The sequence below is a fragment of the Podarcis pityusensis genome, assembly GCF_964106645.2.
Source record: "Podarcis pityusensis genome assembly, chromosome: 3".
Lineage (NCBI taxonomy): Eukaryota > Metazoa > Chordata > Lepidosauria > Squamata > Lacertidae > Podarcis > Podarcis pityusensis.
This window is the reverse complement of record NC_138026.1, coordinates 43,101,522-43,115,387: the sequence shown is the minus strand read 5'-3', so window position 1 is coordinate 43,115,387 and position 13,866 is coordinate 43,101,522. Positions and strand designations below refer to the sequence as shown.

General features: G+C 42.6%; 1 protein-coding gene across 2 annotated transcripts in view; it reads left to right on the top strand.

The window, feature by feature from the left end:
- Positions 1–13,866, top strand: part of MDN1 (midasin AAA ATPase 1) — an 88,096-nt gene that overhangs the window by 70,174 nt on the left and 4,056 nt on the right. For both annotated transcript variants that reach the window (XM_080999853.1, XM_080999852.1), the window contains exons 82-96: positions 484–656; positions 866–1,027; positions 1,356–1,493; positions 2,194–2,335; positions 3,418–3,590; positions 4,637–4,777; positions 5,687–5,825; positions 6,835–7,130; positions 7,406–7,567; positions 8,554–8,655; positions 9,127–9,328; positions 10,126–10,299; positions 10,746–10,900; positions 12,203–12,283; positions 12,725–12,840. In XM_080999853.1, the coding sequence (XP_080855979.1) occupies positions 484–656; positions 866–1,027; positions 1,356–1,493; positions 2,194–2,335; positions 3,418–3,590; positions 4,637–4,777; positions 5,687–5,825; positions 6,835–7,130; positions 7,406–7,567; positions 8,554–8,655; positions 9,127–9,328; positions 10,126–10,299; positions 10,746–10,900; positions 12,203–12,283; positions 12,725–12,840 (2,356 nt within the window). The remainder of the gene's footprint in view (positions 1–483; positions 657–865; positions 1,028–1,355; positions 1,494–2,193; positions 2,336–3,417; positions 3,591–4,636; positions 4,778–5,686; positions 5,826–6,834; positions 7,131–7,405; positions 7,568–8,553; positions 8,656–9,126; positions 9,329–10,125; positions 10,300–10,745; positions 10,901–12,202; positions 12,284–12,724; positions 12,841–13,866) is intronic.

Here is a 13,866-nt window from a genome sequence, read left to right as displayed (position 1 = left end):
CCAGTAACTCTAGCCACTACACCACACTGGAGGGTGGAGAGAACTGGCAATAGTGCCAAGGCCCCTTGTCTGTGAAGGGCAATCAGTACAGTTCTCTTGGGCATCTGGTTCCTCCTGGATCCTGCAACATGCCGTGGTGCTCTAGGGCAGGAGTGGGAAACCTTAGGCATGGGGATCAAATGTGCACCTCCAGGCCTCTCTGTTTAGCCCACACCACAACCCCTTCCCAGCCACACACCCTTTCCCCAGGCCCTCACCAGTCTTGCTTCATACTTTCCTTGAATTTTTTTGCCTGGCTTGAATATGTCCTTGAACTCTGATAAGGCCTTTTTGTTGCCTGGATGAAAGATGGAAGTGTGTGTAGAAACTAGCCTACTATACAAAGGCAACATTTTCACTGGGTAAAAATGTTTACCCAAACCTTTTCTGATTAAGGATTAATTGAGTCTTCAGTCTTTTCCCTTTTCCCTTTTCTTACTCAAGGGGAAGAATCCTTGGTTGACAGGCTCAAGGCAGGTCATTTAACTAAACTCTTGGATGAAGACATCTGTGCAGATGTGAATTCTCTGCATGTGCAGAAAATCATTTCGGTTATTTCAGAACTCCTGGAGCGACTAAAATCCTATGGCGAGGATTACACTGAATACAAGTGCAAGGTAAAATTCATCTGTCAAAATGTCCTTGCTATTCATTGAGGCTTGGTCCAGCTGGAGGAGGCTTTGAACGTGAATTTCTAGACTTTCTGTAAAAGGCAAAATAGCAGAGGGAAATTGTAAGGTCACTTAGAAACTTCTCGTTTTGTCTTGGTGGGGGCGGGGAAGCCCCTATATTTTTAATGAACATTGGATTTATTTTGTGTCCACAGCTTTTCAATCAATCCTGCCACTTACTGGTGCGTCTAATGCCAATACTTTACAAATATTCCAATATCATCCTTTTCTACCTCACTGTTACCTTGGCTACACATAGGAGCACTGGGAAATTGCTCTCTGTTCTAGCTAACATATTTACAGAACTGGCCCGGAAGGTAAGAAATTCTAGTTTACCCTCTCAGTGGATTTGGGAAAGGGGATAGAATTCTGAGATATCTGGAGTTGTGAATAAAGCTTGTTTAAAGAAAGCCACAGCAGAAGCAAGATGTTCGTCAGTGTGTTGAATGAGCTCCTTATCTTTGGCTCCATAGTACTTTATTTGTGTGCATGTAGATAGATAGATAGATAGATAGATAGATAGATAGATAGATAGATACAAGTCTGTGTATAATCTGTCCTTTGGAAGCTTAATTGTTTTGATGAGTGCTTAAATCTGTCCAAAATGTTTCAACTTATTATTATTGTTATTATTATTATTATTAGGGGTTTTGTTTACCAAAAGAGCTAATGGAAGATGCAGGAGGAGAAGGAGGAACAGAATTCCATGATTACGAAGGAGGTGGCATTGGAGAAGGGGAAGGCAAAAAGGATGTGAGCGACAAGATAGAAAGCGAAGATCAGGTATGTGCCAAGTGGGATTTGAGGCAGCGGCTCCAGAGTAGCCATGAATATGTTCATAAATAAGTTAAAGCACGTTCTTAACGATAGGAAGCCAATGTAAATTTCACCAGTGCAAGTTAACCCATTCCACACCCTGTTCAGGAGTGGGTGGGAGGGGCTACTGTTGGCTGTGTTGGCAGGCAATTATGGGCTTGAGTTTTGAGGATTAAGCCCTAGGTCACATGACCTAGCTAAACAGACTTTGGAATAGCTATAAGTCTCCTTGTCCTGTCCCACCACTCCCCTGGAATGCCCCTTTTCAGGACTTAGGCTGGTTTAAGATTGTCTGGCTGAGTAGGGGTTGGGGAATTGCACTGACATTGTTACAGATTAGCTGAAAGTTAGCTAAGAAAGCCCCAAGTTCCTCCGAATTCAGAATTTCTCATCCCAACGGACCTTGGGGGTTGGACTCTGCTGTTATTTTCATATAGTTTAATAGGTTTCATAGTAACTTTCATTGTCTCCCCCCCCCCCCCCGCCATCTGCTGCTTACTCCTAAAGAAGAAGAAAAATGCCTTGGATTCTTAAAGCAGTTCTGTCCTCCTGCTGGGGTTGAGCAGTTAGATTTTATTCAGTAATAAAACTGTGTTGCTGAGATAATGGTGGGGATGAAACTAATGCTTCATTAAAAGCTGGAATAATCTTTGGTTAAATATCCCAGGTAGAAGATACTTACCAGAAGGGTCAAGAAAAGGAGGATGAAGACCCAGAATCCAAACCAGGTATTGAAGGAGAGGACAATGCAATTGAAATGTCAGATGATTTTGAAGGCAAAACCTATGACGGGGAGCAAGAAAACCAAGGTATGTGGCTTGTACTTTGACAATTGTAGGTTTCGCTTGTCTGTCCTGTTATATGCCAATACAGGGGGGAACGCTAAACATTTTCTTTGCAGGCTTTTTGTGCAAACATTGACATGCAATGGAAGTACTTGCTCAGAATTAACGTTAAGTGTGATTCCAACAGCTTGATGTCCTTCTGTGGCAAAATCTGGCAGAGTTCAGTATTTGTGAAAATGGTAATGCTGCTGCTGCTCTCTCATTAAATTAATCCTTACGTGGCTTGCGTGGTTAGGAGCTCTTCCTGATTAATGACTATAATTGGAGCGGGAAGCCTCTATAACTTTTAAATTAGGAAAACCCTTAATTGTAACATTTCTAAATGCAGCAGAAGTCCAGCTATATCATATCTGTGTGTAGTGTGTTATTCTAAGTGGGATAGAACAATTGGGCGAGCAATGGGGGAATCTTACCAAAAACTTTTCATGACATTACTGTTAATTTCAAACTGTGACAGACCCTTGGAGAAATCTGAATAAGAATATACAATAATATACATTCTGTTCAAGTGTTCATAATTCTTATTTCTTATAAACTTTTCCCTTGTTTCGCCAAATGTGTTGAAACAATTTCAGGAGAGACACTTCTTGTACAGTAAGCCCTCAACTTACGCAGGGGTTACATTCTGGGGATTGCATCTAAACCCAAAATCACATATAGTCAAAACGCATTGGGTTCAATGGCGGGTGGGATTGCCAGAGTCTCTCTTCCTGGATACCCACCCCCTTTCCGCCCACTTTTTACTTAAAAATAATAATTATTGCCAGGTGAATGAAGCTGAATGTAAGCAAGTTAAATGCACGTAAGTTGCAGGCTTACTGTACTCATGTAGGTGTCCTCTGTTTAATGCAGAGTGGCTGAATGGTTTTAGGCTGTCACCCTAGTCCAGTCCCTGCCAGCAGAACGTGTGCATTGCTAACCTGTGATGTCACCATGCTTGTGGTGTTCATCTTGAAAGTTTGTGAAAGGCCGTGTGTCCCTTATGCACTGAGTTCTAGTACCTTATAAAGAGGATGATGCAAAATGAGCTGTGTTGCCTTATACAGAAGAAGACGACAAATCTGACGAAGAGTTAGACAAACAGATGGGAAATCTTGGAGAGGCTGAAGCTGACAAATTGGATGAGAGGCTTTGGGGAGATGACAACGATGATGAGGAAGATGATGAGAGTGATAACGAGGATGATAATATAACAGAAACGGGACCAGGAATGGATGAGGTGAAAACATAAATAAAAGTGTGCTCCAAGGAGGAAGTTTTGTACAACTTTTTAATTGCATGGTACAGTATATGAAATACAATACAGAGATTAGTGTCTCAATTTTTTGTGAGACTCTCTTTTTAGAATGGGATTATTGAGAAGCCTTGCTTGGATTTCATAAAATCAGCAAGGAGTAAACTAGCCTGCTGTCTACCTTTTTTTGAAGATGCCTCTCTCCATATGGAACTTGCCACCCACAGAGAGTGGCTGAGGAGGCAGTGCTTCAAAATCGTCCACTCCTCAAGGTGTAAATATCAACAGGGGCTACCAAATCCAGAGCCTTTTATGTTGCATCCCTAGTTTTAGGCATCTGCTTTCCTATGAAAGGAAATAGCGACCTTAGGGGTTGTTGGTTTTTAATTGGATATCCATCCATAGAGTGACAAGGAACAGATTAAACGCCTACTCAATCTTCATAATACACAATTCCTGTAAAACAACTGTTGTCTAATATATTTTGGGATCCAAAATGTGCAACCATGTTTCCTCAAGTAGACTGGTAGCTAGGATGTTGCCCTTCAGATGTCATTGGACTCGGAACTCCCATCAGCCCCAACCAATGTAGCCAATGGTCAGGAATGATGGCAGTTGCAGCCCAGCTATATCTGGAGGGCCCCACATTGACTATCCCTGACTTAGAGAAAACGCACAAGGTTATACACGCATAACGTTATGCAGGTAATTTAAACAGCTGCGTGCACCTGTCTGAGAACCCTGCTATGATTAAGCTTCCAGGCAAATGTACACAGTCATGTGTTTATCATCCACCTTTTGCACGTTTGCTGTGGGAAATGCCCTGGGCTTACACACACAAAAAGCTGTTAGTGTGCCGCCGCCTTTAGTGTAATAAGTAGAGTGTTTTGATAAAGTAGCCATTTGTCTCAAAACGTGTTGAATGTTCCCTGTGGCTTGACTGTAACAGACTCAACAGAATTGTATATACACCAACGGTAGCAGGATGTACAATGAAATGGCTCCATGGCTGTTTTCCTTGAACAATTTAGGGCGATTCAGAACTTGTGGCAAAAGATGACAACACGGACGTTGACAACAAAAATGATAAGAAATCTCCCAAAGACGAAGAAGAAGAGAATCAACCAGATGGTGGTGAACCCAAAGAGAAAGTCCATGAGCAAATAGATGAGGTAATGAGAGCAAGTTTGCTGCAGAAAGCTACGTTTATATAACTACCATTTATTTTAACTGAACTTGAGCAACATGCGTTTCCAAAGGATTTTTATGTATTGCTATTTCCAAGAATAACACCTGCTCCTTCTTAAATAGTTTGTGGTCCCATTGTCTTTGTGGCTTTCATTCTTTTAAAGCCCTAAATGGCCTCAGCCCAGTATACCTGAAGGAGTGTCTCCACCCCCATTGTTCAACCCAGACACTGAGGTCCAGTGCCGAGGGTCTTCTGGCGGTTCCCTCACTGCAAGAAGCAAAGTTACAGGGAACCAGGCAGAGTAGTGGTGCCCGCCCTGCAGAACACCCTCCCATCAGATGTAAAAAAACAACAACTACTATCTGATATTTAGAAGGGAACTCTGTTTAGGGAAGTTTTTAATGACTGATGTTTTAATGTATTTTTAATCTTTTGTTGGAAGCCGCTCAGAGTGGCTGGGGAAACCTGGCTAGATGGGTGGGGTATAAATACTAAATTATTATTAATTATTAATTAATTAATTAACTGGTGCGTATTTAAGGTCCCTAAACCTAATCTGCGGGTTACCACCTGACTGGATTTTATTCTGATCCTGATCTGATTTTAGGATGTATTTTAATTGATTGCCTGATTTTATGTTAATGTTAACATTTAATGTTAGCCACTCTGAGCCCGGTTTTGGCTGGGGAGGGTGGGGTATAAATAAATAATATTATTCTAGGAAACTAGGCCTCTTTAATGAAGTTTGGCATCCTTTCTGTTGGGGCTTCATCTAAAGATAACTTCAAGAGTTACTTTACTGTGGCTCTCAACAGGTTCCCCCCCCTGCCCTCCCCCCCCAACTTCCTGCCTCCATTCCTTGTATGATGTGTCACTTCTTTCTGTTTAACAGCGTGAATATGATGAGAACGAGGTAGACCCTTATCATGGAAATCAAGAGAAACAGCCTGAAGCTGAGGCATTGGATCTTCCTCAGGACCTGAACCTAGAGAACGGAGAGAAAGATGACGAGGACAAGGAAGAAGAAGGAGGTATGGCTCACAAGGTGTTCCTTTATCAGCAGATATAAAGAAAAGAAAATATTATGTAGTTGTGGTGCCTCTTGAGTGTCTAGCTATAATTGGGGACTGGGTGGAGGTACAGAGCCTTAATCTGATTCCAGACAAGGGTCGTCCCTGTTGTTTGGGGAAAATAAGGATTGATGTCATAATTTTGATCATTCGTGCTTATAACCATTGGAAGTTTGTGAATTAATTGCTGCATCTGATTGTGTTTGCATTGAGGAAGGAATTCAGCCAGTTCCATGTAGTAGGGAGGCTGTTGCCTTTTCCACACAGGTTTGGAGTAGGCTGATTGTCCTCGAAAGTTAGGAAGAGTCTTACCAGTTTTGTCCCACCTCCTGAGGTGCCTGGGCCATTTATATCAGTGTTGGTTTCCGTAGCTCTCTAGTCTCAAGTATCTGTCATCTTCTGATCCTCTCCTATTCCAATTAGGGGCACACAGTTTGAAAGAGAGATTCTCGTGATATTGTTTAGTGGCCCCTAGGTCCAGCTCACACCTGTATTTGCAGGACTGAAACACTGTACAATGTGGTAAGATGCACATCAGGGGCATAGACCAAGGAGCAGTGGGCTAATTCTGGTTTCATGGGGCATATCTGCCATTTTTCTCTGTGTTTGTATGTGTTCTTCATATTTTAGGGTGTTCAGTACCACAAATGTTGATATGTGTATATAACAAATGTTTCGCCTATTTCAAGTAAGTAGTGCATTGTTTGCGTGATTGATACCATATAGAGAGTTGGGCATTGGAAATACATAATAGTAGCACTTCCATTACTGCAGTACGTTGACATATTGACAATCTATGCTTGTACCAAGGGAAAGTTTCAAGTTAAATGTACCTTACCTGTTCATTTTTAAGGATTATCTAGGAATCTTAGTAAATCTTCCTCTCTGTTCCTACCTGCCCAGGAGTTGGTAAGAGAAAAAACTGAATTCTGCCTTCCTTCTGAAAGGTGTGTCTTTTGCGTTGCATTAGGAGAAAATCCTTTTGAGATTGAGGAGAAGACAATGGATGTAGACGAAAAAGAAATTAAGGATTCTGAAGAGACAGGAGAGGATGGCCAGGATCCTGAGCAAGCTGAGAAAGAGTCCTCTGAAGAGAAAGGTGAAGGAGAAGATAAAATGGAGGAAGAAGAAACAAAGGATGAGGAAAGCACAGGGCATCCTGATGCAAATATGGAGGAAGAAGCAGAGGAGCCAACAGAAGACCTGAGTGAATCTCCTGAGAAAGAGGGAGAAAAGGGCATCCATGACCAAGGCCTCAATCCTCAGGTTATGCTTATTCTTTTATTAATAAAAAATAGTAAATGGCCTCCTTGAGTTCCCCTGCATGGAGGCATGTGAAAAGCACATCTTAGTCTCAGCACCTTAGTGTATGTAGAGATAGTATACAGTTTTAAGGCTAAAATTCCAGTAAATGGTAGTGGTAGCGCTGTGGTTTTCTTGGACAGCAAATAGATCTCCTGTAGTACAAAACCATTTCTGGCCCTCCCTCCCATCACACCTGTCGAATGCTCATACTGATGTCTTCATCTGAATTGCTTTAGGAAGAGGAGGATATCAATAACCCTGACAAGGACGAGGAGCTGCCTGATGCTATTGAGAGAATGGAACATGAAACTTACGGGCAGGCAGGAGAGGAGAACCTGCAGAGCGACACGGCTGTGGAGCTGGCTGGAACTGCTTCTGAAAAGGACCAGGCGAAAGAGGTGAAGCAGGGAAAATCCCACAGTACCTTTTGTATTATGCGGAACATACTTTGGGGGGGGGGGCTTCTAAAGCACTTAACTTTCAGGCTTGTCTTACTGCTGCTGATTTTTCCTCTCTGGGTAAATACAAGGCTTTTGAGGCACACGACTGTCTCCCTGCTCTCTCCCCACCCCCAATAAATCTCAGTAGCTGGACTGCTTAAGCCAGAAGCTAATTCTGTATGCTTAAATGGACGTAAGAGATGCTCATATATATGACTACAACACACAGGGCCAGCAGCCACTGTTTTCTGCTGCTCGATTCCCTCAGTTGTTAATCGTGTGCACAAATCGCAGATCCCATTGGGGCAGTCTCATACTAAAGGAGAACAATATATGTGATGGCCATACACACTGAGCAGTCTGTGACCCTAAGTGCAAGCAGGGAGGCAGCATTTGTTGATTTACCCTTCCCTTTGCATCTGCCACGCTACCTTCCCAGGCTCTGGTGTGCAAGAGGTGTCCAAGAGTGCATTGACTCTTCCTGCCACTCAGGCCAGAGTCCTTCAACTAAACTTCATATAGTACACCTACCTCAAGTGGTTCCTCACCCAGGAACAGAGCTACTACCCCCTATATCAACCCCCACACTGTCCTGGAAGGTCCCCTGAATCTACAGCACTAATATTTGGGGTGCTGGGAACTGCAAGGCATGTGCGGTGGGGAGAAGGAAATGGGCAGAAATAGCCTCTCCTCCCTTCTGTTACCTGCTGCTGCCCCCAAGGATTTTCCCAACCCTGTGGTCGAAGCATATTGACCGTGTTTCACTAACTAACCTTGGGGTTTTCTGCAGTGTCAGAATTTACACACAGGCTTCTTCATAGAAGCGCAGTCGGGTATGCTTCTGTGTTTTGAAGACACTGCATTATTCTCAGATGAGTGTGGAACTGTGTGTTCTACGTTTTAGCAGAAGACTTAACTTTGGTGGTTTGTCTATCTTTCTTCAGGAACATGGAACTGGAGCTGCTGATGCAGATCAGTCAGAAGGACGTGAATCTGAGTTAATGGCACGACTGGCTAGTCGGAAACAGAGCAGGAAAAATACACAGGTCTTTTATTCTTTCATAGATTAAAGAAATTGTAAGCTAGCTTTTTTATATGACCTTTTCTGCACCTCCTGGACTAATGCCTGGATCAGAAATTACTCAGCAGCTGTAGTACATCCCAAATGCTCCTAAGCAGTTCCCAGCTCAAATTGCATTGAGTTTTAAAATGCATCTTTGGAGAGAGTACATTTAGAAATTCATATTTAAATGCAAATTTTCTCACATTTTTAAAAAAGATGTTTATATTTTCCCCAGTATCAGACGCTGCTAATGCACTCATGTTTTGCTTGTGGGCTTTGAACAAGCACCTGGCTGTCTGCTGTGAAAACAAAATGCTTACCTAGATAGGATTTTGGTTTGATAGTGCAGGTTTGTTCTAGTGGGCAGTGTGATAAGTTACCGAGCTTCTGAGTCTTGACTTTGGTTTTTCCGAACCTCATTGAAATTTCATTGCTGTACTTGCTCATTTTTCAGAGTTTTAAGAGAAAGCCTGGCCAAGCCAACAATGAGCGCTCAACGGGGGATCACAGTCAACAAGTTCACAAGCGGCTGAAAACTGTTGAATCCAGCAGCGAAGCAGAACAGGAGCAGGTTCAGCCAGAACGAAACATGGGAGAAGCTGATGCCTTTGAGCACATTAAGCAAGGCAGCGAAGCCTACGATGCACAGACCTATGGTATGCCAGCATTCGCACAGGGATGTCAGAGGGACAGACAATTTTAAATCCTTTTTACCACTAAACCTCCGCTTACAGGAAAATGAGCACGCATTCTTTATTGAAGTAAAAGCAATGAAACATGTTAGATTTGGTTTGCATAGCTTAACGCTGGGGAAAGGATTTAGATAAGGAATTTTTCAAGGAACTTGTGTTTGCTTCTCTCTCATAGTTCGCTTTGCGTGGCTTCATTTTTAAACTTAATAGGCAGCCATGTTTTATTTCTCCACATTAAATCAGTTGAAGCTTTAAAAACAAATCCCTACGAAGGTATTTTCTAGCTTTCTAGCCTAGACTGCAGGAGATTGTGGTTCCCATAAATTCTTCATTCATCTCATCTCATTCACCTAGGTGCTAGGTCATAGCAAGGTGGGTAGGAGGCAGAGCTATGAATGGGGAAATCCTCAGTTTAAAGTTTACCTTTGCTATGACCTCACTAAGAGGCTTTAGGCACAATTCTCTCCCCCCCATCACTCTCTTCTCCCCATTAGCAATATGGGAATGGTGACATTGACCCTACCTAAAGGTTTTAAAGAGTGTAAGATAATGCAGGTGAAGTACTTTGAACATTCTCAAATGCTACGGAAATTACAGTATTTATCTCACTCTCTGAATTGTTGTTGTCCCCCCCCCCCCTTTCAAGTGCTTCGGGTGTCAAGTTAAAACTTTATAGGTATTGATGACTGTTAGTTTGGTGATATGGGAGAACAGCACAGAGTTGCAAGATTTTGGTTTGATTTTGGCTATGTTTCCACCAGATGTAGCTAGTGAAGAACAACAGAAAACAACCATGCCTGTCACTGAAGACAATGAAGAACCACTTTCTGAAGATGTAGCTATGGAAACAGAAGCTCAGAAAGATGAGGATCTTAGAACGGTAGAGGCGGAGAAACTGAATCCAGAATTAAAGGCACCTAGTGCTGCTAAATCTGGTAAATTGCCAGCTCATTATCTTTAAAAGAATTTTATTCTTCGGGAATAATTTCTTCATTTCAATTGAAAACAGTCCTGTAGTGCCTTTGGGGCATACTATTTGCTCCCTGGCTCTGACTCACCCACCCTGCCCCTACTGCTCACATGTTGTGGGGAGCCAAGGTCCCCTACAAGGAGCCTGCTTGTGCCATATATGATTTTAATCCTGTTACCATGCATGGGGAGTTTATGCATCTGCGGCAGGCTCTCCCAGGAGTGGCAGAGCCAGCAAGCGCAGCCTCTTGTCTTCCCCTCACACCACTGTAACCAAATGAAGGGCCAGTACCTGAAAAGAGTTACTATTATTTATTGAATTTATATACCGCCCTATACTCGGAGGTTAGTAGTGTGCTTGCTAATGGCCCTGAAAATGTGTCAAGCAAGCATGTCATTTATTCAATGATAGGACCCGAGGAGGTCGAGTTGGACAGCCAAGCCCTCAATTCTGAAGAAGACGAAGAGCGTGGAACAGAAAAATCGCCTCCGGAAGTAAAGCCGGACAGAGACAAAAACTCTACCATACATACTGCCCATCAGTTCTTGAGGGATACCTCCATCCAGGTAAACTACCAATTGTGCTATTAAATAAATAGGATGTGTTGATTGATGTGAATCTCTCCAGGATACAGTGCTTTTGTAATTTTAGTTTATCGCCAAATTAGTTTCTTGCTCTGAATCAATATTTAGGTTCCACTGAGGAAGGATCTCCATATACATATTGTAGAGACTGGGATAGGAAGATCACATGACTGTGAGATACTAGAGAAGGGAAGGTATACATCTGATCTACATTACTTAAGCAGGTTTCCCCCTACATCAAAGTAGATGGCTTTTATTAAATGACAAGTTGAAACTCAGATCTTGTGGCCTCAAAATGCATGTGTAAGTGAGCTGCCTGTAGGTGGGACTGTCTATAATCGAGTCAACACTCTCAGCTTTGACAACACGGATTACTTATTTGGAGGGCTGGAAATCCTTGAGTTTGGGGGCAACATGCTCTCTGCAGAGATTCAGCTCTGGTAGCTTTACATGTGCACAATCTGAGCCACCTCAGTAAATTCATGCAGAAACTTGCATCTGCATGGAGATTTCCCTCGATGGATGGGGGAAATTTAGAAAATACCAGTCATGGAGATATTTGCAGCTGGATGTGAGGATCTCTGTTTTCCTCCAGACCCCCAGCATACAAGGAGATAAATCAGATTTGGGCTTGGTCATGTGGTTCAGAGAGGAGATAAGTACGGTTAATATGCTGCATGCACATAATTTTTTGCCATGAGTAGAAAAGTAAATTTAAAATTTCTCCTTAATTGTTGCTATCCAGTGGTCCAGAACACTAAAAGTTCTCCTAAAAAAATAAGGGATGTGTTATGTGGTGGGTTTTTTTAAAGTTTGCTTTTGGAGGTATGTATGTATGTAGGGACGCGTGTGGCGCTGTGGGTTAAACCACAGAGCCTAGGACTTGCCGATCAGAAGGTCGGCGGTTCAAATCCCTGCGATGGGGTGAGCTCCCATTGCTCGGTCCCTGCTCCTGCCAACCTAGCAGTTCTAAAGCACGTCAAAGTGCAAGCAGATAAATAGGTACCGCTCCAGCGGGAAGGTAAACAGTGTTTCCGTGCGCTGCTCTGGTTTGCCAGAAGCGGCTTAGTCATGCTGGCCACATGACCCGGAAGCTGTACGCCAGCTCCCTTGGCCAATAAAGCGAGATGAGCGCCGCAACCCCAGAGTCGGTCACGACTGGACCTAATGGTCAGGGGTCCCTTTACCTTTTTATGTATGTATGTATGCATGTATGTAGCAAGTATGTCATTCTAAAATACCTGTCCATATTGTTTGATTCAAATTCCAATTTGTTATTTTAAGTGCATTGTTAAGGATCCTGAAGAGCTAAGACGAGAACTAGAGATGCAACTGGAAGTTTGGCAGAGTGGAAACGCTACTGAGGTTAGTGAATCGTTCAGTCAAGCAATATACACTTGCATAATTCTTTTGGAAAGTATTTATTGAATATAAATGGAATATTAACACATTATTTCCAAAGCCATGTTAAATATTGGGTTCTGGTACTGCTTAATCACTACAGAGCAAGGAGCAGAATTGTAGATGCTGATAATCTTCTGCAATACATGGACGGCAATTATACATATAAAGACCCTTAGCAGCTGACCAGTTTGTACCACAGGATGCCAAGACAAAGCTATACTCGAAAGTTCTAGCAAGAATTATTTTTAAAAGCATCACTATAAAAGTATTTGCAACTGATATATCCTGAATTATTTAGGTTTTGTACTTGGGAAAGGGATTTATGTATAAAAAGGGTTAATTCTCTGGGCTTTTAACTTTACTAACAAAAATTATATGGGTTTTTTTATCTTAATGTTGCAGGAAAAGGCAGCAGCAGAGATGTGGCAGAGATATCTCCTCCTCACTGCACCACTTTCACAGCAGCTCTGTGAGCAGCTGAGACTCATACTGGAGCCAACTCAGGCAGCCAAGCTGAAGTAAGTTGGGTCACTGTAAAAATAAAAGCAGAGCCCCATACATCGCGATTTGGCACCCAAGCCGTCTTCCAGCTAGAACTGCTTTAGCATATTGTTACTATAGGATGTATCATTCACTTCCTGCTGGAGTCAATGGCAAGAAATCAAAGTGATTCTAGACTGCCTGTTGCATTATGTGTGGTGTAAATGTGTTTGTTAAGTCATTCATTTTACATAGTACCTTGAAAGTTAAAGCGCTGTAGGTTTTGATTTGACACAGGCCACTATTTCCAGAGGTGTAGCCATATTCGTCTGTTGTATCACATTTATTATAGTATAAGCTTTTTGTGGACAAAAGTCCACTTCATCAGAGGTACATGTGTGTCGTTTGCATGTATGCATGAAGAAAAGTATGTAGTAGGGATGGGGAGCCAGTGTTCAAATGTCGTTGGACTACAACTCCCATTATGCCTGACCATTGGCCATGCTGCCTGAGGCTGATGGGAGTTGTAGTCCAACCATGTCTGGCAGGCCACCATCCCTCGTTGATATGGTTTGATCTGGACACTTCTCCGGATCAAACCGTATCATGAACAAAAGAGCTCTTTTCATTCACAGGGACGGCTGGTTTCCAGTGTTGGAGGAAAGAGGGAAGGAGCATATTTTTGCCAATTTCTCCTGCAGCTGCCCATGCTGCTTCTCCTGCTGCTCTGGGGAGTCATTCAACCTCCTAGAGCAGCTTTGCAGAGGGTGGAGGAGGAATTATTGGCAGAAAATCACCTTCCTGCTCTCCTCCCAACACAAGTGGATTTCCACACAGGTTTAGTAGCAAGTTCCATATTAAAGATTCTGGAGAAGCTTATTTTTCCCTGAAAGGAAACATGTCCAGCCTTTGTAGGCATTGCCTGCTGAAATCTCAGAGGGGAAATTCGACCCACCCATGTGAAACTGAAATAAATTATGCAAAATAAGAAGCAATATGCAAATAGGCCTGGCTCCTCTAAATATCAGGACAGTTACATAGGTGTGCAAGTAATGAATCTTGAT